This window comes from Aethalodelphis obliquidens, unplaced genomic scaffold, assembly GCF_003676395.1.
Source record: "Aethalodelphis obliquidens isolate GAN/ISIS:26980383/991018 unplaced genomic scaffold, ASM367639v1 scaffold102, whole genome shotgun sequence".
Taxonomy (NCBI): domain Eukaryota; kingdom Metazoa; phylum Chordata; class Mammalia; order Artiodactyla; family Delphinidae; genus Aethalodelphis; species Aethalodelphis obliquidens.
In genome coordinates this window covers 2,245,328-2,268,808 of record NW_020838046.1, presented here as the reverse complement: position 1 = coordinate 2,268,808, position 23,481 = coordinate 2,245,328, and the positions used below count along the sequence as shown (strand labels likewise).

Genomic DNA, 23,481 nt, shown 5'->3' with positions numbered 1-23,481 from the left:
TCCTTGGCTGCCTGCTCATATTTGAAAGTGGGGCGCCAAAAATCTTGTTGGAACCTCCTGTACACGGGAGGGACTCATCTACTTGGGCCCTCACTGTAGAGTGATCTGGCCACGTTGCTTTTGGGGGAACCCCCACCTCAATATCTTCTAGTTTCTTCTCTTGGGATGGCCTGATTCTCAGGGGAGAATCTTCCATTTTCCTGCCTAGAGCATAATCAAGCTTCACTGTGGCACTAGGACATTAGGAAGACAAATGTGTATGTAGACAGACTACTTTCACTTGGGCAGCCTCACCCTCAGCAGTCCAGACGCCTTCTGCTCTACCCTTTTTAGGGAATAAGCCTCCAGACTTCGGCTGTGGTGATGGAGGGGTGCTGTCTGGATGCAAGAGGTTGGATAGAAGAGCTGGTACGTTAAAAAGTGCTTTTAAAATAGACTTCAAAATGAAAATGCAGCTAAGCATACACACTTTTTCCCCAGACCAGCAAATGACCAGTCTTTCTGTTTCCAGCCCCATATCTATCTCTACTTCTCAAGATATCTGATACTAGAAATTCCTTGGTTGGTTCTCAGAGCTCTCTACTGGCTTAAGATTCAGCTTTCTCGAGTGTACTAAGATATTGAGTGTTCATCTATCTGCTTTTTGCTTTCAAAATTTTGTTGCCATTGTCACCTTTTCTGTTTTCCATGTTCTCAATAGTCTATTTATGTATCTTAAAATTAATTCATTGTCCTTTTAGTGGAGTTCTAGGAGAATGCAGAGGAAAATATTTGTATTTTGTTTGTCATCTTTAACTGGAAACTCCCAGTCATTCTTCAGGTCTACAATTTCTATGGGATTCTTTCCCAGATCTTACATTTTAGCTTTGTGAACATAAGTAAGCATATTTTTTCTCATAATCTATGTCTAATAATTCCAGTATTTGAGTCTTGTTTCTGTTTTTTTGTTGTTGTTGTTGTTTTGTTTTGTTTTGCTGATTATCACTCATTTAACAGGTTATCTTTGATTATGTGTGGAACATTGTGTTTGAAAAGCTGTTTGTAGAAAAAAATTTCAGCCTAGCATAAGGTTATCATCCTCCAAAGAGGATTTATCTGCTTTCTCCAGGTACATGGGGATACCAGCAATTTGGGATTACCTTAATCCATTCAGTCTAGAGATTTTACTAGCCTGTACATGTGCATAAGGGCTTGCCTACTTCTGATCTTCCTTTACTCCTCGGGATCCCAGCCTAAACCGAGGAGTTTTTTCCTAGACATAGCACCTTTGGTGGGCCCCTTTTAGCTCTGTGAGGCTGCTGAAAATGCAGCTCAGCATACACACTTTTTTCCCAGACCAGCAAATGATCCCTGGACAGAAGCTGCCCCAGGCACCAGGTTCAGAGTTTTGTCTTCTCCTGGACTTTGGACGGCTAATTCCTCACTATATGGTTAGTTATTTGACATTAACAATTATTTTATGGAAGTGTAATATACATGCAAAAGTTTATATATCGTAAGCATGGAATATGACAAAATTTCATAAATTACCAGCCTCAGAACACCAGCTCCTCAGGAACTCCCACCATGCTCTGTTCCAGTTGTTACACTCTCCCCTCTCCAGGGCATATATTCTAACAGCATCTCCTTGATGACTAACGATATCGATCACCTTTTCACATATTTATTGGACATTTCTAGATTTTCTTCTGTGAAGTGGCTTTCCATTTTTCAGCCAACTTTTCTATTGGGTTATCAGTCTTTTTGTTCTTTTTATACTATAACATTCATATACTTGTTGTGTGTATATATTGTGAACATCTCCTTCTGTGTGGATTGCCTTTTCAGTTTCATGGTGGTGCCTTTTTATAAATTTTAATATAGTCCACATTATTACATTTTTCTTTCATTGTGAGTGCTTCTTTGGCCTGTTTAGGAAATCTTTGCCTACTCCAAGGTCACAGAGATGTTCTTCTATGTTTTCTTCTAAACATTCTTTGTTTTATCTTTCCCATTTGGAAATGGGAAATTGATTTTTTATATGATGTGAGGTAGGGGTCAAGATTAATTTTTTTCCACATTGTTATCCAATTGACTGAGCACCATTTATGGAAAAGACCACTTCCCCCTCTGCTGCACTATCTTCCCTGTGATAAATCAGGTAACTTATACAGGTGAGTATTCTATACTTTTAAAGGGTACTTTTTACATTTCATCCTACATTTGTACCTGTCTTTAGCCAGAAGATTAATGTGAGTCACCTAGTTCCCTGTTGCTAGAAGTTAAGTGTTCACTCTTCAGCTCTCTGCAGTGCCCTGGTTCCACTGGCCAAGGCCAGGGCCAACTCTGCTGAACACTTTTCAGTCCCTACACATATCACTTCCTATCAGCAGTGCCCCACTGAACCTCTGACTAAGTTCACTAAGCCCCCTTTTCAGACGGGCTCACAAAGCCCTGTACAGCTTGGTCTCTGCCAGCCTTTCCATCCCCCAAATCTTTTTCTTCCTCTGTTCTCCATATTCTACCTGGACTAACTCACATGCATTCTTTCACCTCTGAGCTACCCAGAGGCTCTCCTGGTTTCCCTTCACCTAGATAACTGCCAATTATTCTGCTTGTCTCCACTCACCACCTCTGCGACAAGTCTTTTTTGAGAATCCAGCCTGGGTCTGACCTCTCCACTATGTCCAGATCACCTTGTGTGTGTGCATTTCTTCATCGTAGAACTTACCACACTGTGGTGTAGCAGCCTGGCTGTCTCCCTCCCTGGATGTGCAGGAGCTCCTGCAGGGCAGGCCTTTCTCCCATCCCTCCTTCCTTGTGACCCCAGCTGCACAGGTGGACCTGCCATACTGTGGGAATGCCCTAGACCTCGTGGAGCAACTGGACAGCCCTGTGTTTCAGACACCGCTGGGCAGGAGGTGAGCAGACCCCCAGCCTGGCCGCCATATACATCCCTCCCACAGCCCACCACCCTGCCTACACCATGCCATACTCCTCAAGGGACCAGGGCACATACCCTGCTCAGAAAGCTTCTATTTCCCAGGGACCCTCAGGGGTGTGGTCTCAGGGCTCTCGGTTCACAACCCAGGATGGGGGCGGGGGCCGCGGACGTACCTGGCGCCCAGCCTCATTGTTGTGGCGGTTCATGGCGGAGCGAGCGTCTGGTCGGTTCTCCCGCGCGTCTGCGAACTCCCGAGACACCATCCCTCCGAACTCGATGTCCTCACTGCAGCCGCCCCACTTCCAGCCCTCACCGGGCGAGCCCTGGTGGCGGCTGCTGCAGCCGCAGATGGCAGCGGAGCCCTCGGCGCACGAGCGTGTCACAGCGAAGGCTACGCCGGCGGAAGCGATGGCGTGCACAAAGGCGGACTCCCGGGTGGCTGCGGAAAGAGGCGACGTGGTTGGCAGGACCCGGCAGGGCTGAGGTGGTGGGACTGGCGTGGGGGCGTGGCTGCCTCTTCCCGGGCTGGGTCCTGGGTACTCACAGTGGGCGTGGGGTGCTAGACTCGCAGCACGGTAACCGCGGTACAGTAATGGGAGTCGGGGAGGCAGGGCTGCGGTGGGACAGGAGCGCGCGTCCCCGAGGGAGGACCCAAGGAGGAGGGAGAAAGAAAGTATACGGAGGGCTAAGGAGCCCAAGGCAAGATGCTGGACATAACTTGTCATGGAGAACAGCAATGACGGCTGAAATCAGAAAGTCAGATCATAACCAGTGCTGGTAAGGATGTGGAGAAATCAGAACGCTGTACACTGCTGGCTGGAAGGAAACTGGTGCTGCCCCTTGGAAATGGGTTTGGCAGCTTGTTGAAAACATACACCTACCCTATGACCTGGTCATTCACCTCTGAGGTATTTACCCTGGAGGAAACCTGTGTCCCTGCAAAGACCAGGAAGCAAATGTCACTGCAGCGTTATTTGTAATAGCCCCAAACTGGCAGCTCCAAAATGTCCATCAACAGGTGAATGGATGAAAAATTGTGGCATAAAATAAATAAGTCGTGGGTATGTGATGTACAGATGGTGACTAGAGTTAATAATATTGTATATTAGAAAGTTAAGAGCGTAGATCTTAAAAGTTCTCATCATAAGAAAAAATCTTGTAACTGTGTGGGGTAATAGATGTTAAACTAAACTTGTTGTTGTGATCGTTTCACAATATATACAAACATTGAATCATTATGCTGTACACCTAAACTAATATAATGTTGTATGTCAATTATATTTCAATTAAAAATTGTGGCACATCCATGAAATGGAATTCTATTTAGCATACCAGGAAAGAGAGCATGGATGAATCTCAAAGCAATCATGCGGATTGATTAAAAGGCATACAAAAAAGGGTCCTTCTAGTGTCCCACCAACCCTTGGTGGAGCCCCCGTGCCCAGATGTCCTGGTTGGAAGCTTCCCACAGCCCTGCCCAGGGCATGGCTCCTGGTCCACATGCTGCCCACTTGTGCCCCTTTTTCTGCCTGCACACCCTTCCCCTCTTCCACTCCGGACACCAGGTACTGAGAGGCCCAGCCGAAGTGCTGCCTCTTCTGGAACCTTCCGAAGGTCAGTGCCTCCATTGGCACCTCGCCTCCTGCTGGCCCCACGCGCTTGGGTCTGGAACTGAATGCCTGCCAGGAACCTCATCCAGGCTGTCTCTGACCTGGTATTGGAGCTGCCGCCTGCATGCAGCCTTCTCTTTCTACACATGGAGAAAATGAGTCAGGGGATGTGGCATCGGTTTTCAGAATGCCAGTGGGTGATGGCTGGAGCTTGGGAAGGAAAAGCCGGTGGGGCCGAACTGGGTGAGACAGGCATGTGAGGGAGTCAAGGGAGGCCTGCCTTGGCGAGGCCAGCTGCAGGGGGTCGCTGGGTGTGGGAGGCCTAGCCTGACCCTGGTAGACAGAAGCCTAAAGGAGCTGGTCTCAAAGGACAGGCAGGAAATCGACAGAGGAAAAGCAGGGGGCAGGGGTATTCTGCATGGGGAGGCCCACAAGGGCAGGGCCTCAGGTGGGGAGGGGTTGGGCTGGCAGGACCAGAGGGAAGTACAGGGCATGTGGGGGACAGCCTGGAATTTGCAGAGGCTGGACTTCCAGCCAGGCTTCCCCAGACAGGATGAATGAATGCATCATGCCTCCTGAGTGTGTGTAAACATTTCTTCAAGGGCACCAAGCCACGATCCACTCCAGGTGGAGGACAAGGGCCTGGGGGTGCCCTGGGTCCCGTGTGAGCTGGTAGGACTCTCTCCTGGACTCGCCATTCCACATGTGTGTGTGGGAGTAGCTGCTGTTTGCCAAGCCCTGCTGGAGAAACGTCAGGGAGCAAGATGACCTCGTGGAGCTTACCTGCTGATTAGCAGGAATTTTAAAATCCTAGGTTAAAAAAAATGCTATGGGCTGTGGAGTGAGCAGGAGAGATGTAGGAACAGGACCAACTAGGACCTTCTGTGCCAGACAAGGGGTGTGTGCCCTGCTGTGTCCCTGAGCTCCTCTTGGGCAGACGCCCCACTGCAGGCCTGGACACTGCTAGGGCTCCAAATGGCTACAGAAGAGTTATCAAAGGGGGCTGCTGTCTCCTCACCCCACATCAGTGCCCTGGAGGCAGGTGGCTTTCACCCTGGGGAGTGAGTAGAAGTTTTGGGTTGCTCCCCACACTTCCTCTAGCTGCATGGTCTCGCCTGCTCCCAGGTTTGCCTCTGAGCATGTGTGTCCCAAAGCTCAGGTGGCAGGGGCAGGAAAATGGTAAGATAGAGCTCCAGCCAGCAATGTGCACACACTCATCCACACATCTTCATACACACACCTGCCACTGAAAAGAGCACATTCACTCCTATACCAAGAACACACAGTGTGAGATGTGTCTGAGGAAGTGCCCTCTGCACGAGCCTCCCGATAGCTGTCAGGCCCCACCCTGCTTTTGGTGACTCTTTCTGTGGATTTGCCAACAGTTCTGGATGGTCCTCTGCAGGCCCCGGCCAACCTGTGTACTCTCCATGTTTTGCCCAGAGCAGGCCTGGACTCTTGCTGCTTTCTGGAAACTCCCAGGTGGTAAGCACCCAGCCACAAACCCAGAAAGGGACTCCCCATTTCTTCTCTGTCAGCCTCCCACTGACAGCTTGCTTGGGGACTGCCCAAGTCTGAAGGCTGCTCTGGCCTCCCGAAATGGCCCTGACCCATCCTGCCTCTCCTGGCTCTTCACCATGAGTCCAGCCCACAGTATCTCCCAGGTGCACCAGAAGAGGTTCCTAGTTGGGACAGGCACCTCCAGCTTCCAGCTTCCCCCACCCATCCACACACATGTAACACACACACACACACACTCTCTCTCTCTCTCTCACTCTCTCACCAATATATGTATGCACACACATCCACAGACACACAGACACACACGTAGGCACACACTCTTACACAGGTATGCACGCACATGCCCATACACACACTCACACATACTGTAGGAGGAGCGTTTTGTCCAGTGCCCATCTGGCTCTGCCCAGCCCTTCTCCAGTTCTTGCCACTGTGTCCTTGCTTGGCTCACACACAGGCTGACTCTGCCCCACCTTCTGCCCTCTCAGCCTTGTCCACCACTCCCTGGCCTCCAGCCACACTCAGCCCTCATCCTTCCCTTGGGTTCTTTCCAACTGCTTCTCTGCTCATGTGCATCTGTCATGTCCCCATCCCTGCTCTTTGAGGCACAGGCCAGGGTCCTGACCCTGCAGTCTGGGTTCGGTCCACGCCTGGCCCTGGAGCCCTCGGGCTCCCCAGGTGCTTCAGGAGCACCCTCTTACATCCATTCTGCCTGAAAGCTCCCTGAGCTGGGGGCTGTGTCCTGTTCACCTTTTGTTTCTAACCTGGAGTCCCAGCCCATCCCACAGATGGTTGTTGGGGAGTGAGAGCCTGGTCAGAGGAGAGGGCACGGGCCCTGGGCTGGGGCAGGGAGTCCAGGAGGGTCTGAGCCCACCTGGGCAGGACTACCCCATGGGACCTGGCTCTCTGCCCCTCTCTACTCAGCTTGTCCTTGAATGAATTCAAGACAGCTCCCCTCACTGCTCCCTTTCCCAAATGTCAGCCAGGCAGCTGCCTCCTCAAGACACTTGAAGCCCCTGCCCCGTTTTCCTTTTATAATACAACTGATTAGTTACAGGCCAGCCTAGAGTCACCTTCTGCTGACTCAAAGCACCATGAATAAACAACTGCATGGACACAGACCCCTTTCCTTCTTGTCCCTCCACTCAGAAGAGCCCCTGCCCTTATTTTGTCTTTTCAAGGACTCAGGTTGTCCCCCACCTCCAACTCCTTAGAGGGTGGGCTCTGATCCTCATTCTCACCCTTCCAGGGCCCTGGTGTGGTATCTGCCCTCCTGCCCAGGCAATGACCCTGGGTTAGGGGCTGTGAGCTGGTGGCCTGGGGGTTCCTTACCACCCCTCCCAGGGCAGGGTAGAGCCAGTATGTCCTGGGCATTCCCGGAACCCACTGCACACAACCGGGCGCCTCCTCCACTGCATCCTCTCTGGTGGCCCTTCTCAAGGCTCAGATTCTCCAAGCCTTGAATATGCTCCCCCAACTCCCTCTGACTCTGCCCCCTGAGGGCCCAGGGCTGGCTCCTATAGGAGGATCCTGCCTCTGTCTCTGCCTCTGCTCTGCCCCCTCCTCTAGCCCCTCCTTACCTCCCCTTCTCCAGCTTCTGAGATAAGGGGAGAGAAAGCAGGCCTGGGGCTTTGCTCTGCCCTGAACAGGGCTCGGAGATCTCTGCTTATCGAGCTCAGGTAAACAGTCCAGGGCTGCCAGACACACTTGAGGGGAAGGGTGTGGGGGGGGTTGGGAGGGGTGTTCCCCCTTGAACTTGGAAGAAAAAGAACTCATTCCTGCCCTGCTCTGTCACCAACTAGCTGTGTGACCCTGCACACTTCTCTTTCCTTTGGGGGCCTCAATTTCCTCTTCTGCTAAATGAAGAGAGGGCCTCCTCACAAATAAAGTCCCGAGGGCCAAGGACACCCTGGAGCCGGCCTTTAAATTGCTCATGAGGAAAAGAAGCCTTTACGAAGACCACAAGCCAGAAAAACTTGAGGTGGTCCATTCTGGCAAAGAAAGTCCCTTTTCAAATGGAAGACACAGGTCTTTAAGTAGTTCCCCGAGATACTGATCAATCGCAAAGGGAAAAACTGAAACTTTGCCTTGGAGAAATCTAAGACGGATGGATGCCACGTGCCTCCTAAGACGAGGCCCCCACCAGGACATTCCACCTCCTTTGAGACATTCTAACCGGAAGAATCGTAACTTGCATCTAATTATCAGGAAACGTTAAACAAACCAAACCCAAAGGCCTAACCAAGCTCCTCCCAGTCTCAAGGGCATGAAGGGCAGGGCTGGGCTGGGCTTAGGGACTTGGGATGGGATCCTGGACAGGTAAGGGACATTGGTGGAAAATTGGGTGAAATCTGGGTAAAGTCTGGAGTTCAGTTAGTAGTGATGGATCTTACTTTTGATGGATCTAGCTGGGTTTGTGTGATGTCAGCACTGGGGAGGCCTAGGAAGAGATCTGGACTCCTGCAGTATTTCTGTAAGTATACAACTATTTCCAAAGAAAAAGTTAAAACACATCCTGAGACTGCACAGAAGGAAGACCCCCCGAATGCCCAGATGACATCCCACAGTGGTGGGGCTTTTAACCCAGGAAGCCATGGGCAGGGCTTTAGGGGGTTCTTAACCCTGCCAAAATCATAAGCTGGAATTCCAGGGCATGTCTGAAAACTCATGTGTTTTTCTGGATAGATTGCTTTTATCAGATTTCCACAGGGGTTTGAACCAAGAAGGTCATGACTGACTGGCTGGAGTAGCCTCAGTTTACAGAGGAAGGGGGACAGGGCTCCCCTAAGGTCATGGGTGGGGCAGGCACAACCAGGACGCAGACCAGGGTCTGAAGCCCAGCAGCTGCCCCAGTTACAGCAAAGTTTTTAGCCACAGACAGCAGCCTTGTCAGAGATTATACAACACAGGCAGCTAGGGAGGGGGAGAGAGAACCATCCTGCCTGTGGGAAGAGAATTGCATCTCGGAGATGAGACTGGAAATACCTCTGTCACCAGCAAAATGTCTTCTTTTGAATGGGCTATGACAGGTCAAGAGAGGAGGAGGGGACACGGGCTATGAGAGGGGGGTGCTTAAGGACCAATTTTGTCAATTTACCAAGTTGCTGCGATAGAGCCTGCATGAGTGTTTTGAGCTAGCTCAGTCCTGCTCTGTTCCAGCCCAGGACTCTTATCCCACACTGCAATTAGGGCTTGGGAAAAGGAAGAAGAAAGGGAATCTTGTAACAAAGTCTTTCTGTAAGACAAGCGTCTTCCATCGAGAAAAACATCTTCCCCAGAAACTTGATGTTGTCTCATTAGCAATTATTTATTGAGTTCATGCAAAGTATCAGTGATATACCCTTCCTTTCATTCTTCTACCATCTAGCCATCCATCCATCTACAATCCACCCATCCATCCATGTATTCTTCTACCATCCATCCATCCATCCATCCACCCTTCCAGGACCTGAGAGTCTATAATGAGCCATACACTAGGAATATAAAATAAGTAAGATGCAGGGTGCCCATTCTCAAGAACCAAGGTAAGAAGTCTGCAAGCAAGTGGATTGCTGCTCTATCTGATGAAATGTCTAGCAACCCAGGCTTTCTGAAAGGTTGAAGGAGCTACCTGTTCTTGCGGTAATCAAGCATAAACTGGATGACCCACTGTTAGGTGGAGGGAATCCCTGCACTGGGAAGGAGGAGGGTGAACCAGAGGAATCCTTGCATTCCTTTAGTGGGAGGCCCTGCTATTGCAAGTCAGGTTCCTTGCTTTGGGCTGTGCTGAGTCACCTGCCTTTGGGAGCTTACAGTTTATGATGAAGAGAGTAAGGGGAACAAGGACACACAGTAGGCTTGGCAATGTGAGCTCTGGGGCAGGCCTGGGATGGATGGGTGTCTGAATGGATGGATGGTGGATGGGTGAATGGATGAATGAATGGGTGGATGGTGGAGAGTGGGTAGATGGGCGAGTGGATGGATGGATGTGTGGTGGCGGACAGAGGATAGTGGGTGGATGTTGGCTGGATGATGGATTGATGGAATGGTGGATGAATTGTGGATGGATGGAACGGTAGAGGTAGAGTCTGGGGCAGGTGAAGGAGGACTATATGGCAAGAGCTGGGAGTCTGGGGGAGGGCAGGGGGAGTCACCTGGCAGGGCTGCATCATCACTGAGGCCAGCCCAGCCCTGGGCACGAGGGTTGAGTGTCACATGTGAGATGGGCTTTGGCAGTTACTTCACTTCCCTGGGTCTCAGAACTTTAGAACTAGAGAGATTTTAACAAATCCTGTCTCCAGATTTGGATTTCATAGGCTTGGCAAGTACTAGAAATTACTTGGGGACTGAAATAGGACTGCAAAATGTTGTTACTTTTTTGAGAGAATAAGACACATAAGAAATGACTATCATAATTTCAGAAAAGGACCTTTTAACATTAAAAAAGGATACAGTTCCAAAGTCCTATATGCTGAAGAAAGTTCAAAAAAATTACTCCAAGGGCCTCGCCTTTCACATTTCACCATGAAGCTGGTGGTTGGCAACTACTTATTGAGCACTGACTGTGTTCTAAGTGGACAAGAAGGCTGCAGGCTCTGTCCCAGAGCTGATTTTCCCTCTGGGAGATTACCCAGAAGGCCCTTTTATCAGGGATTGATAGGAAAGCACTGCCCAGAGGCCTCCCTGCCCTGGGCCCTGTGCATCTTTTTATAACTGCTGAGAGGACTGGTCCGGACAGAAAGAGAGGGCTCCTCTCTGCTGAGCCACCCCCATGGACCCTGCAGGCCCTCTCAGTCCCAATGACGTGTGAAGGCTCAAAATGGGTCAGCCCCGGTCCCAGGCTGCCCAACAGTGAGTACTGTGCCCAGACAGGGGTCGCAGGAGAGGCTCCTGCACCCCCCCCCAGCCGTAGGTCCCATGACCACCAGGCTGTTTCAGTAGTTGCAGCTTTCAGGAGGTGAAGGGCCCACCTGCCCTGCTGGGCCCCATACTTCACAGCCACAGGGAGTGAGGAGAGACCCATCTGTCCTCTCCTGGAAGGGGAAGGCTATGGAGGCCTGATACCAGATGAGAAGAAGGGGATGGCCAAGGGCTCCTGGGATAAGCCCGTTGGCCTGAGGGGGCGCTAGAGCGCGCTTTTCGGAGGATAGAGTGTGACCCCTGGCAGTGGAAGTTCCTGGAAGGGGATTGTGGTTCAAATTCGACCACTGACCAATGAGATCAAGCTCCTGGGTGTTCTATCTGTTGAGTCCACCCAGTGGACCCTTTGAGAAGCTCTGCAGGTAACCAGGTGCCCCAGCAGTGGTCACTGCAGACCTACCAGTGGACCCAGGCCCACTGTTCTGGGTGGGGGGCATCTATATCTGTAAGCAGTCCTCTGATGATTCTGATGCATCCCTGAGCTGAACTCAGGCTCCATTATGGTCTCAGATTCCTAAGCCCCCTCCTCTGGAAGTTGGCCAGACTCAGGAGGTGTTTGGGAGGGAGGTCCCAGGACAGGATTCTGCAGGGAGAGGGGAGGAGTTTACCGTGGCAAGGGTGTCTCTGACACACTCCCCCCCCCCCCATTAGAGGGACGTGGAGGTGGCTAACACGGAGGGTCTCACATACTTCCCCTGCTCTGGGCTCCTGCAGTGGGCTGTGCATCTCTGGCCTGGCTCGTATGTGAAGTGAGGCCCTGGGTCACTGGAGCCTGGCTGCTATCATCTGGTGGCTGGGTGGGGATTCAGCCTGGGGCAGGGTGGGGTGTGACCTCCTCCTTGGGAACTGTAGGACCTGCCTGTCAAAGCCTCCTCCTGCCTGAGTTCTGACCTGAGGGACAGCCCTCTCTCTCCTGGGCGTGCCTGCCCGTGGCCCCTGGAGACCTGGGGCTCCACTACTCCCCTGGGCAGTGTTGACTTTTGGGTCAGACTCCCTGCCTTGGTGCTGGGGTTGGTCAGCAGAGAGGGTGCAGCCCTAAGGCAGGCTCCCTTGTCTCCATGGAGACGCCCTCCCCACGGTCAGGACCATGGCTGCAACCACAATCACCTGCCCAGGGTGGGGAGTCCTGGACCCCAGCCCCACCACTCTACTGCCCTTCAGGGAAGCTTCTCTCTCGCCAGGTATGTGAGGAGAATCCCCCATCCTACAGGCTCATCCCCACTCAGCTGGGGGCCCTCTGTGAGTCTTCCCTGGCGTTCCAGGTAAAGAGTTCTTTGTGGCAGCTGCTGGTGCTCACAGCTGGACGGGACTACAGAGAGGCCAGGTCAGGGCAACTGGCTCCTGTGGGCACTGAGCCTCCACGGGAGCCTCTGTGGGGGCCGCTCTCTGCTCCCACCTGCCCACAGAGCATCACTGGCAGGACACAGAGAACTCAGTGCCCTCACTCATGCCGCATCCTTAGCACACACTCAAGGGCAGCGACTGTGGCTCCCTCTCAGGCACCACTCAGCCTCCTTGGGCCAGGCCTGGGCCTCTGCACACCTGGCAGGTGAGAGGCTGTAGGAGGGGGAGGATGCAGAGAGGCAATTCCAGGGATGGCCACCCCCGAAAAGACAAGCAAGTCCTGCAGTGCCTGTGCAAGTGCAGAGAGGTCAGCAAATGCTCTGTGTCTGTCTCCCTGGCCCATGAAGGCCTCAAGGGCACTTTTAGAGCATTCAGAGGTTGGCACCTCTTCCCTCTACCAACGCCCCAACGTGAGGGAAGAAGAGATGGGAGACTGGCCTGAGCCCCTAGCCGGCAGTTTGCTCCCTTCCCACACAGCCCACCTTCCTTGGTCTCAGAGCTAGCGGGGCGGCCAGGAGGGGGTGTCGCAATGGGCAATGGCATTTGGTAATCCCGTTGGCCCGTCCTGCACAAAGGATGGAGCCACCTGAGAGCGGAATGCAGCTTGCGCCCCGCTCTAGCTGCGGCCCCTGACACCGCCCGGCCGCCAGCACGGCCGGCGTCCTGATTACCTGCTGGGGCTAATGAATCTGGCTTTGTGAGCCACTGTCACGCCGCGTTAGGCCCACAATGGCTCTCGATATTTTATATGAATTTCCCCCCTCGTCAGCGATTAGGCCATAGCAAGCCAGTCATAGCAACCGGGAGGTATGCGCAGCCCAGGGGCCTGGGGCGCGAGGGGAGCTCGCTATTCACACGCTTTAACACAGCACTCCCGAGGGCGTGTGAATCGCCAGCAGCATTTTCACTTTTCTCTTGTGCTTAATCTTGTCGTCGTCGTGGGGATATTGTTTTCTGAGCCGGGCGCGGCAGGGTGTCGCCGGGGTCTCTCCTGGCCCCTTTACACACACCCCCAACTGGGGAGAGTTAATGATATACGGGGGAGGCCGCAGAGACAGTCGGAGCTCCCCAACCACCGTGAACCGAAACACTTTCCGATGAGGGTCAGGGGTTGCAACCTGGATTCAGGGATGCCGGTTCCCTCAAGGGCCCCTTCTTCTCTCTGACCCCTCCTGAGCCCTGTGGCTTGTGCCGTCCTGGCTGTCCTGCCCCGGCCCCGTGCCTGCACGCCGGCCCTCCGCAGATCAAGCCGGGACACACAAGGAGGTGGACAGACCACCCCCTGGAGCCTGGCCAAGGGAAGGGGCTCTGCTGGGGAGGGGACAGGCCATGCTGTCCCCCCTCCTGATCCTCCCCAGCCCAACCCCCAAGGAGAATGGGGAAGAAGGCAGGCAGACATGGGTGCTTGCCCCAAGGGCACGGGTGGAGGGTTGCGAGGGGATATGAGCACTGTCTGGGGAGCCAGAGAAGGCAACAGGCACCCGGAACACACTTGCGGAGACCTTGATTGACACCCACAGACCCTGCCCCTAGGGTAACCAGCCAGGACTCTGACATGATGTGCTTTGAGGGGTCAGCCAGGGTCCCCAGCTCAGCTGCCCAATGGGTGAGGTCCAAGTGCAGACCCCACAGCGAGAGTCAGCCCACTTCTACCAGCAGCAAGGCTCCCTCTGCCAATGGGGATGCCCCACCTGGAATGCAGATGTGCAGGCCCTGTGTCCTCCAGGTCCTGAGACCCCCCGAAGGGAGTTTTGGAGGCACATATGCTGGAATCAGAGGCAGGGTCGAGTGGCTCCCCCAGTCTCTTCTATAGGGAAGCCACTGTAGCCCAGGCTTGGGGGTGCCTGGGAAAGCCACTGCCAAGGGCACTCTACCGAGGGCACTAAACTAGTGGATGGACACAGGCTGAGGTCCGGTTTCTAGAGGTCACTGATGATGAAGCTGGGGACCATGCCCCACCTGTTCGTGCTGACGTGCTGGGACACCAGTGGGAGAGGCATCAAGGGTCCTGCTCCCCACTGTGGATGACTCACCTCTTTATGGCCCCTTCCATGTCTGTAAGTTGCAAATGCCCCACCCAGCTGAGACCCAGGTCCCCCCAAAGTCGTGTGCCACCCACAAACCCCCTGGCCTGGACCTTGGACCGGCTGCACCCACTGTGCTTCCCTAGGGGCATGGCCCTGGCTGGGCTTCCTCCAGGAGTGTCTGCTAAGGCGCTGAGGTCTGGGACCTGCCTTCCCTGCCTTTTGGCCTCCCCACCCCTTCACCTCACTGGGGGTCAAGAGTGGGTGTCGGGCAGCTCTCAGGGAAAGCAGGTGCTCCAGGTGTCCGGGGGCCTGCCTGGAGGGACAGATAAGCCGCAATCGTGTGCCAGCCTTCATGCACTCAAAATTCTTCAAATACTTTCTGGCTAATGCAGGTTCCATGGTTCTGCTGCTGTGGAAAGTGAGGGTGGAGGGTACCTCTTCCGAGCCCGGGCTCACCTCTGTCTCCCAACCCCACGTTCCTCGGTGGCAGCTTCTCAGGGGTCCACCTGGCCCACCCAGCCCCCAGCCCCAGGCCAGGCAGATGGTGGTTTGTGTGTGTGTGTGAGCTGGAAGCAGGAGGCATGAGCACATGCTCTTTCCCTCTTATCCTCACCCCACACGCACACACTCGCACACCTCCACACGGGGCTGGGGCCCTCTGCTCAGCTGACAGTGTTAAGCTTTGTTCAACTAGGCCGCCTCAGCAGGGGTGGTCAAGCACCCCACGGACCTTGCCACAAAGCCTGAGTGACCTCTGACACGATTAGGGTCGCCCTGACCCTAATCCAATCAGATTGATTACTGTGAGTGTGGCCCGGTGGCCAGGCGGGGGCCTCCACAATGGCCTCCCAGAGCTGGCCTCTCTCTGGGGCACCTGGCAGGCTCCTTCCTCCTGGGCCATTCAGCTCTGCGCCACAATGAATCCGGCCATTTCTCAGCCCCGTGGCAAGCGATGGGGGAGAGAGGGCTTCCTCTTTCTCATTAGACCAAGTGGTGAGGGCGTATGGGAGCTGAGATGACTTTCATCCAGCTGAAAATGGAGGAGGGAGGGAGGGGCAGAGATCAGGTCGGGGGAGGGGGGCGCAGAGGGGGCAAAGGGCAGAGGAAGGAGCATGGACATGTGGGAGTGAACATGAAGGGAGAACATGGGGGAGAGTGGACACGGGGGAGAGAGGACAAGAGGGGAGAGTGGACATGGGAAGGGTGGATATGGGGGCAAAGGGACTGGGACACCAAGGCCACACGAGGGTCCCAGAGGCCTGCTGGAGTCTTGGTTCCCCCTGAGAGGCTTTCAAGGAAGTGAGGGAGTGCAGAGGAAGAGGGGGAACTCCCTGGGACCCCAGCCCAGAAGTTAGTGACTTGTCTGTTCCTTGGGGCAGGCCCTGGGCACCTGCAGCGCCTGTTCTCACCTGGAGAGCCCCTACAGACACCACCACCCCCTCCACCACAGGCTGGCACATTCTTAGGAGTCCTGGCCTAGCCCCTTCTTTGTGCCTCAGTTTCTTTAACTTGTAACCATAGTGCTGGCTCATGAGATGGGTGCTAGGATTCAGTTTACTGCTGTGTGTAAAACACTTAACACACAGCTCCAAAAGCACTGTATACATGTTTTAAAGAAAGAGAGAAAACCCTTTAAGATCCAGCTCAGACGCCCCCCTCCCCAGGGAACCCTACCCATGTGGGCACCCTCAGGCATATGTGCTCATCCTTCAGTCACTCACATCCTTATAAAGCACCCATTCTGTGCCAGAGCAAACCTTGGTACTGCCCTGTGTGCCTGCTGTGCATGGCAGGAGGCCCCACACCAGACCTGAGATCACCCTGCAGGGCTCAGCTTTTGTCCCGGGAGAGTGATGTTGAGGTTGGAGGCAGGAAACTAGGAGCTGCTCTGGAGGCCAGGAGCTGCCCCCCAGGTAGTTCCTGTGGGCTGAGAGCTAAAGATAAGAAGGATCTGGAGAGGATGAGGATTGCAAAAATGGGGCCCACAAAGACTGACTCCATTTCAGACTGTGGGGTCCAGCGAGGGGCAGGTGCAGGCAGCTCTGGACTGGCAGGGAAGGTCCCTCTATAATGACGATGTTGGAAAAGTCGCCTGGGAGACAGCATGGCTGATGTGGCACCCCGATGTGGGTAACACAGAAGGGAGTATGGGCAGGGGTCAAGAGGCAGGCCTCAGGGCCTCCACAGCTGTCCTGACTAAGGTGCTTGTGTGTTTGACCATAGCTGGAAGATTGCGGGTTTGCAGCTGAGCATGACAGGATCCTGTGTCTGAACGTGCAGAAAAGGGACGAAGCCTGTGGGCCTGTGAAGGTGATGCTGTGCCCCAGGGGTCTCCAAGGCAGGTTCACATATCCCTAGGGGTGCGTAGGTTGGCATGGGTGATTCCAAGGCAACCTCACTGGCATTGTTGCTTCTTCTCCCGCCTCCCCTTCTAGGACCACCCATCTCCCACTTGACCCATGAAGAGACGCCCAGTTTTCCTGGCACATGTCCAGCCCTGGTACCATCTATAAAGACTGGGACACCAAGCTCTGTGTAAATCAGGTGTTTCCAATTTCTTGTTTCAGAATGAAAGAGGACCCAATTGAATGATGAGCTGACAAAATTTTTAAAACTTTTTGATAATATATCACTGTGAGATTTTTGGCACAGGTAACTCAGAAAAAATTCAAAGAATCAAGAGACATTATATCAAAACTCTCCCTTTTATCTGTTTATTTTTCTGAAGGATGATCCTCATGCTTAGATCTTTAAATTTTAAGAACAGAATGGGCCCCAAAAGCTGTTCCTCTAAGATCAGGAAGAAATCAGGGGCACCTGCTCTGCTCACTGCTATTCACCATTTCCTGGAGGCTCCAGCCAGGGCAACTGAGCAAGAAAAAAATAAATAAATAAAGAGTGTCCAGACGGGAGAAAACTGTCTCTATTAGCAAATGACATGAAAATTCTAAGGAATGCATGAAACATCTATTAGAATTGATAAACCTTCAGCAAGGTCATAGAGTATGAGATCAATATTTGAAAATCAACCATGTTGCTATACACTAGCAATGAACAATGCAAAAATGAGATGAAGAAAACAGTTCCATTTATAATAGCATCAAAGAGAAAAAAATGCTTAGGAATAAATAGAAGATTTGTCTGCTGAAAACTGCAAAATGTCATTGAAAGACGTTAAAGACCTAAATAAACGGAAAGACATTCCATGTTTATGAATCAGAAGACTTCAAATTGTTAAGACGGCAATATTCCTCTAAGTGATCTGCAGATTCAATGCAATCTCTAAAAAACCAAGTTTTTTTTTTTTTTTTTTTTGCAGAAATTGATGAGCTGATCCTAAAATCCCTTTATAAGGAGCCCCAAGAAGCTGAAACAAGCTTGGAAAAGCAGAACATAGTTGGAGGACTCACACTTCCCTGTTTTCAAACTTACTACAGGGCCACAGAAGTCAAGACAGTGTGGCCTGGGCATAGGACAGACATGTGAACCAATGGGGTAGAAGAGAGCCCAGAAATAAATCCACATTTCCTTCTCTGGCTTCCAGGTGGGGCCTGACCCCACCTGACACAGCCTTCCTCCACCACCAGGATGGCAGCCGTGTCAGGTGTACAGCCTTCTGCCTTCTTCCCCAAATCCCTGACATTTCTTCTTACTTAGGAGTGTGGGGACCCTAGACACCCGTATCAGGCTCTGGAGCCAGGAACCCAGATGGCACCATGATCCTGTCTGGGCCCTCCCGGGCATGGTGAAATTGATGGGCATACCTCCCTGACCATGGCACAGCATGGGACCCTGCACCACACATACACTACACACCACACACACACGTACATAAATGCACACGCGTACTACACACAAATTTGCACATGCAAAAACGTGAACACATACGTGTTCAAACACACACGTACACACTCGTACACATGCATACACACACGTGCAGGCACCACACACACAATCATGCACATGTACATGCATGCACACACACACTCACACACATATGCCCCCACACTCAATGTGTCACATCACCCTGTGGCCCTAACTTCTCCCACACATGTCAGTGGCCATCCCCGCAGGAGCTGATGTATAATTAACCCAGCCAGTAGCTCTGTGAAGTTGGCTGTGGCAATTATTCTCCCATTTTATAGATGGGGACGCTAGTGCTCCAGGAAGTGAGCTGACTTGCTGGTCAAGGTCACATGACATGACTCTCCTCTGCCCCTTCTTGCTCCTAGAGAATACAGACCAACCTTGAGGGGCATGACCATGACTGCCTGATGTCGGAGAGCCCCAACCCCTTGAACAAACACCACCGGGCCCCACCTGCCCTTAATGCAATGCTCAGTTGCACTCTCAGGACCTCTGCCCACAGTATGCCAGCAGTCTCAGGGCCTGGTGTGTCTTCCTCCCAGACATCTTTTGTTCTTCCTTCCTCTGCATTCTGGCTGCCAGGTCTGAGCAAGGCCATTTGTTCCTCCCATATGTACAGGCCACGTGCTGGCAAGACAGACAGGGCAGCTGGGGTGGGCCTCACAGTACTCATGGGGTGGTTGATGGATGTGATGGTAAAGGACTGAGGACAACGGGGAGCAAGATGTGATAGCGCGTGATGGGATAGAGAGGGTCAGCATGGGGGATGCTACATGACACAGGAGACAAGGTGGCATTTAGAAGGAGACTGAGGGAAATGGGCAGGGAATCATACACAAGGCAGAGAAAAGAGCAATGGCAGAGGGATATGCAAAAACAAAGGTGGAGATAGACTTGTACTCAGTGTTTGGGAGGCAGCCAAGAGGCCAGTGGGGCTGGAGAGGGGCACAGGGAGGATGAAGAGGTGGAGGGAAAAGAGGCAGCAGGGCCAGAGGATTCGAGAGAGCTGGGAGCCCTGGAGGGCCCAAGTGAAGGAGGGGTGTGGTTGACACAGCTCTTTTGGCCTCAGGGACATTGGGAATGGGACTGAGCAGTTGTATAGGAGCCACTTTGATCATGCAGGGTGTCAGGGTGGCTGGGCTTGGTGGTAAATGGTTGGATTCAGGAATGACTCTGAAGGTACTGCTGATGGGACTTGCAACGGAGAGGAATCATGGGTGACTCCAAGTAACAGAAGGATGGGGCTGCCCTTTACAAGATGGGAAAGCAGGTGTGTGGAAGAGGTGATACATGGCCTTTGCCATCCTGTCACCAATGCCCCTTGGGACTACAGGGCCCCCAGCAGATCTTTGCTGGTGTGACCCACCCTACCTCTGTCCTAGTAGCCTTCCTTTGGCATCCTCTCTTCTTATGTCTTCTGTGGCCTACTCTTGCTACTGACAGCATGTTCAGCGGTGGCCCCTGGGGACCCACCTCAGGCATCAAATCTCTGTTGGCCCATTGGATGGCAGTTCCATAGGCGGCCACACCAATGAATGTCCCATCCTTAATGCTCATTTCCCAAGGTGACCTTAACATGCTATCAAGGGTGGAGTCTGTGTCCCCTACCCTAAAATCTGGGTGGGCCTTTGTAACTGCCTTGACCAACAGAATGTGGCACTGCCCAGCCTTTGAGGCTAGGTCTCAAAAGATGATACAAAGTGGCATCAGCAATATGGCAGAGTGGGGGCCTTTTTCTTGTTGTTGTTGTTATCCCAGGATATTAAGGAAATCTCTGCCAAACCACTAGCTGACTCTAAGCTAAAGAAACAGACTTCAGAGAACCACACATGACATAGAATGCAGTAATTAAAAATAGTTTAGAAAAGGCACTAAACAAACAAGCAACAACAACCCATAGTAACAACAACAGACCCTGAAGAGGAAGAAGAATCTAATCTCCTGAGTTACCATATTATAATATTCAAAAACTCCACATTTCAACAAAAAATTATTAGGCATGCAAAGAAACAAGAAAGTACGGCCCATCCATAGGAAAAAGAAAATTAAATTAACAGAAACTATCTCTGAGGAAGCACAAATATGAACATACTAGACAATGACTCTAAATCAACTGTCCTAAATGTTCTCAGAGAGATAAAGGAAACCAGGAGAAAAATTTCTCAACAAAGAGAGACTGTCAATAAAGAGACAGAAATTATAAACAGAATCCAAATAAAATTTGTGGAGCTGAAAAGTACAATAACTGAAATGAAATGTTCACTTTAAGTTTTCAACAGAGTTGAGCAGGCAAAAGAAAGAATCAGTGAACTTGAAGATAGTTTAACTGAAATTATACGGTCTGAGGAGAAGGAAGAAAAAGCAATGAAGAAAAATGAACAGACCTGTGGGACACCATCAAATGCAGCAACAAACACATTGTGGGAGTCCCAGAAGAAGAAAATAGAGAGAAAGGAGCAGAAAGAATATATTTAAAGAAATAATGGCCAAAAGTTCCAAATTTGATTTAAAAAAAACCTCGAAGACTCAAGATACTCCCAAGAAGCTCAACAAACTTCAAGTTGGATAAACATAGAGAGCTTCACACTGAGACATTTTAATCAAACTATCAAATGGTAGAGACAAAGAGAGAATCTTGAAAGCAGCAAGAAGGAAGTTATTCATCATGTAAAAAGGATCCTCAATAAGACTAACAGTCAATTTCTCATCAGAGACTAATAAGACCAGAAGGCAGTGGGATGATATACTTAAAGTGATGAAAGAAAAACACTGTCAACCAAGAATTCTACACCTGGCAAAACTATCTTTCAAAAATGAAGGACTAACCTAGATGAAATGGAGAAAGTCCTAGAAACACACAAACTACCAAAACTGACCCAAGAAGAAATAGAAAATCCAAAAAGACCTATAACAAGTAAAGAGATTGAATTAGAAATGAAAAACCTCCCAGCAAAGAAGAATTTCACTAGTGAATTGTAACAAACATTTAAAGAGGAGTCAACACCAATCATTCTCAAACTCTTACAAAAAAATGGAAAAGGAGGGGACACTTCCTACCCATTCTATGAGGTCAGCATTATCCTGATACCAAAACCAGACAAAGGCACTGCAAGAAAAGAAACTACGGGCTAATATTCCTTATGAATATTGATGCAAAAGTCCTGCATATTAGAAGGATTATATACCATGACTAAGAGGGGTTTATCCCAAGAATGCAAGGGTGGTTCAATGGATGAAAATCAACCAATAATAATATGCCACATTAATAGAATGAAGGTGAAACAACGTGATCATCTTAATTGATTCAGAAAAAACATTTGATGTAATCTAACACCCTTTTCATGATACAAACACTCAACAGATTAGGAACAGAAGGGAATTTCCTCAGCCTGATAAAGGGCAGTTATGAAAATCCCACAGCTAACATCATATGCTCAATGGTGAGAGACTGAAAGCTTTCCCCCTAAGATCAGGAAGAAGACAAGGGTGCCCACTCTCACTGCTTCTATTCAACATAGTACTGAAAGTGCTAGCCAGAGCAATTAGGCAAGAAAAAGAAATAAAAGGATTCCAAATTGGAAAGGAAGAAGCAAAAATGTTTCTATTCACAGATGACACGATCTCATATATAGAAAATCCTAAAGAATCCACACAAAACTCTTAGAACTAATGAAACAATTAAGCAAATTTGCAGAATACAGGATCAAAACACAAAAATCAATTGTACTTCTATACATAATCAGTGAACAATCTGAAAAGGAAATTAATAAAACAATATTTCATTTATAATAGCATCAAAAAGAATAAAAATGCTTAGGAATGCATTAACCAAAGATGTACAACACTTGTTCACTAAAAACTACAAAATACTGCTGAAAAATTAAGGAAGACCTAAATAGGTGGAAGACATCCCATGTTCATGGATTAGAGGACTTAATACTGTTAAGATGGCAATACTTCTCAAAGATTCAATGCAATCTCCATAAAAAAGTGAGAGAGTGGCGTGGACAAATATACACTACCAAATGTAACACCGATAGCTAGTGGGAAGCAGCCGCATAGCACAGGGAGATCAGCTCAGTGTTTTGTGACCACCTAGAGGGGTGGGATAGGGAGGGTGGGAGGGAGGGAGACGCAAGAGGGAGGAGATATGGGGATATATGTATATGTATAGCTGATTCACTTTGTTATAAAGCAGAAACTAACACACCATTGTAAAGCAATTATACTCCAATAAAGATGTTAAAAAACAAATTCCAACTGCCTTTTTTTCAGAAATGGAAAAACCATCCTAAAATTCATATGGAATTACAAGGGATCCCAAAAAAGCCAAAACAATCTTGTAAAACAAAAATTAAGTTGGAGGACTTATACTTCCCAACTCTAAAACATACTATAAAACTACAGAAAACATAATAGTGTGATATTGGCAGAATGACAGGAATATCAACAAATGGAATGGAATTGAAATTCCAGAAATAAACCCAGACATCTATGGACAATTGATTTTTGACAAGAGTGCCAGGACCATTCAATGGGGGAAAGACTAGTCTTTGGAATAGATGGTGCTGAAATAACTGGTTTCCCACGTGCAAAAGAATGAAGCTGGACCCTTACCTCTCACCATATACAAAAAATAACTAAAAACAGATCAAAGACCTAAATGTAAGAAGTAAAACTGTAAAACTCTTAGAAGAAAACACAGGTGTAAATCTTAGTAACCTTAGATTAGGCAATGCTTACTTTGATATGACATCTAAATAGGTAAATTGAATCTCACCAAAATTTATAACTTCTGTGCATCAAAGGACACTGTCACAAAACTGAAAAGACAATCTATACAAGGGAGAAAATATTTGCAAATTGTATTTCTGATAAGTATCTAGTGTCTAGAATATATAAAGAACTCTGACAACTCGACAACAAAAAGACAAACAACCCAATTAAAAACTGGGCAAAGGACTTGCATAGACATTTCTCCAAAGAAGACATTCAGATGTTCAACAAGCCCATGAAAAGATGCTCAACATCATTAGCCATCAGGGATGTGCAAATAAAAATTACAATGAGACATCACTTCGCTTCCACTGGAGGGCTAAAGGAAAAAACAGACAAAGAATAACAAATATTGGCACAAGATGTGGAGAAACTGGAACCCTCATGTGCTGCTGGTGGGGATATAAAATGGTGCAGCTGCTGTGGAAAACAGTTTGGTAATTCCTCAAAACACAGAATTACTATATGACTGAGCAATTCCACTTCTAGGAGTATACTCAGAAGAACTGAAAAC

General features: G+C 50.1%; 1 protein-coding gene across 1 annotated transcript in view; it reads right to left on the bottom strand.

Annotated features, from left to right (window-relative positions):
• The window catches only part of WNT3A (Wnt family member 3A), a gene marked incomplete at its 5' end in the record, with an annotated part of 48,300 nt that overhangs the window by 4,672 nt on the left and 20,147 nt on the right, over window positions 1–23,481 (bottom strand). Inside the window, one exon of the mRNA XM_027096433.1 lies at window positions 3,097–3,362. Coding sequence (XP_026952234.1) covers window positions 3,097–3,362 — 266 coding nt within the window. The remainder of the gene's footprint in view (window positions 1–3,096; window positions 3,363–23,481) is intronic.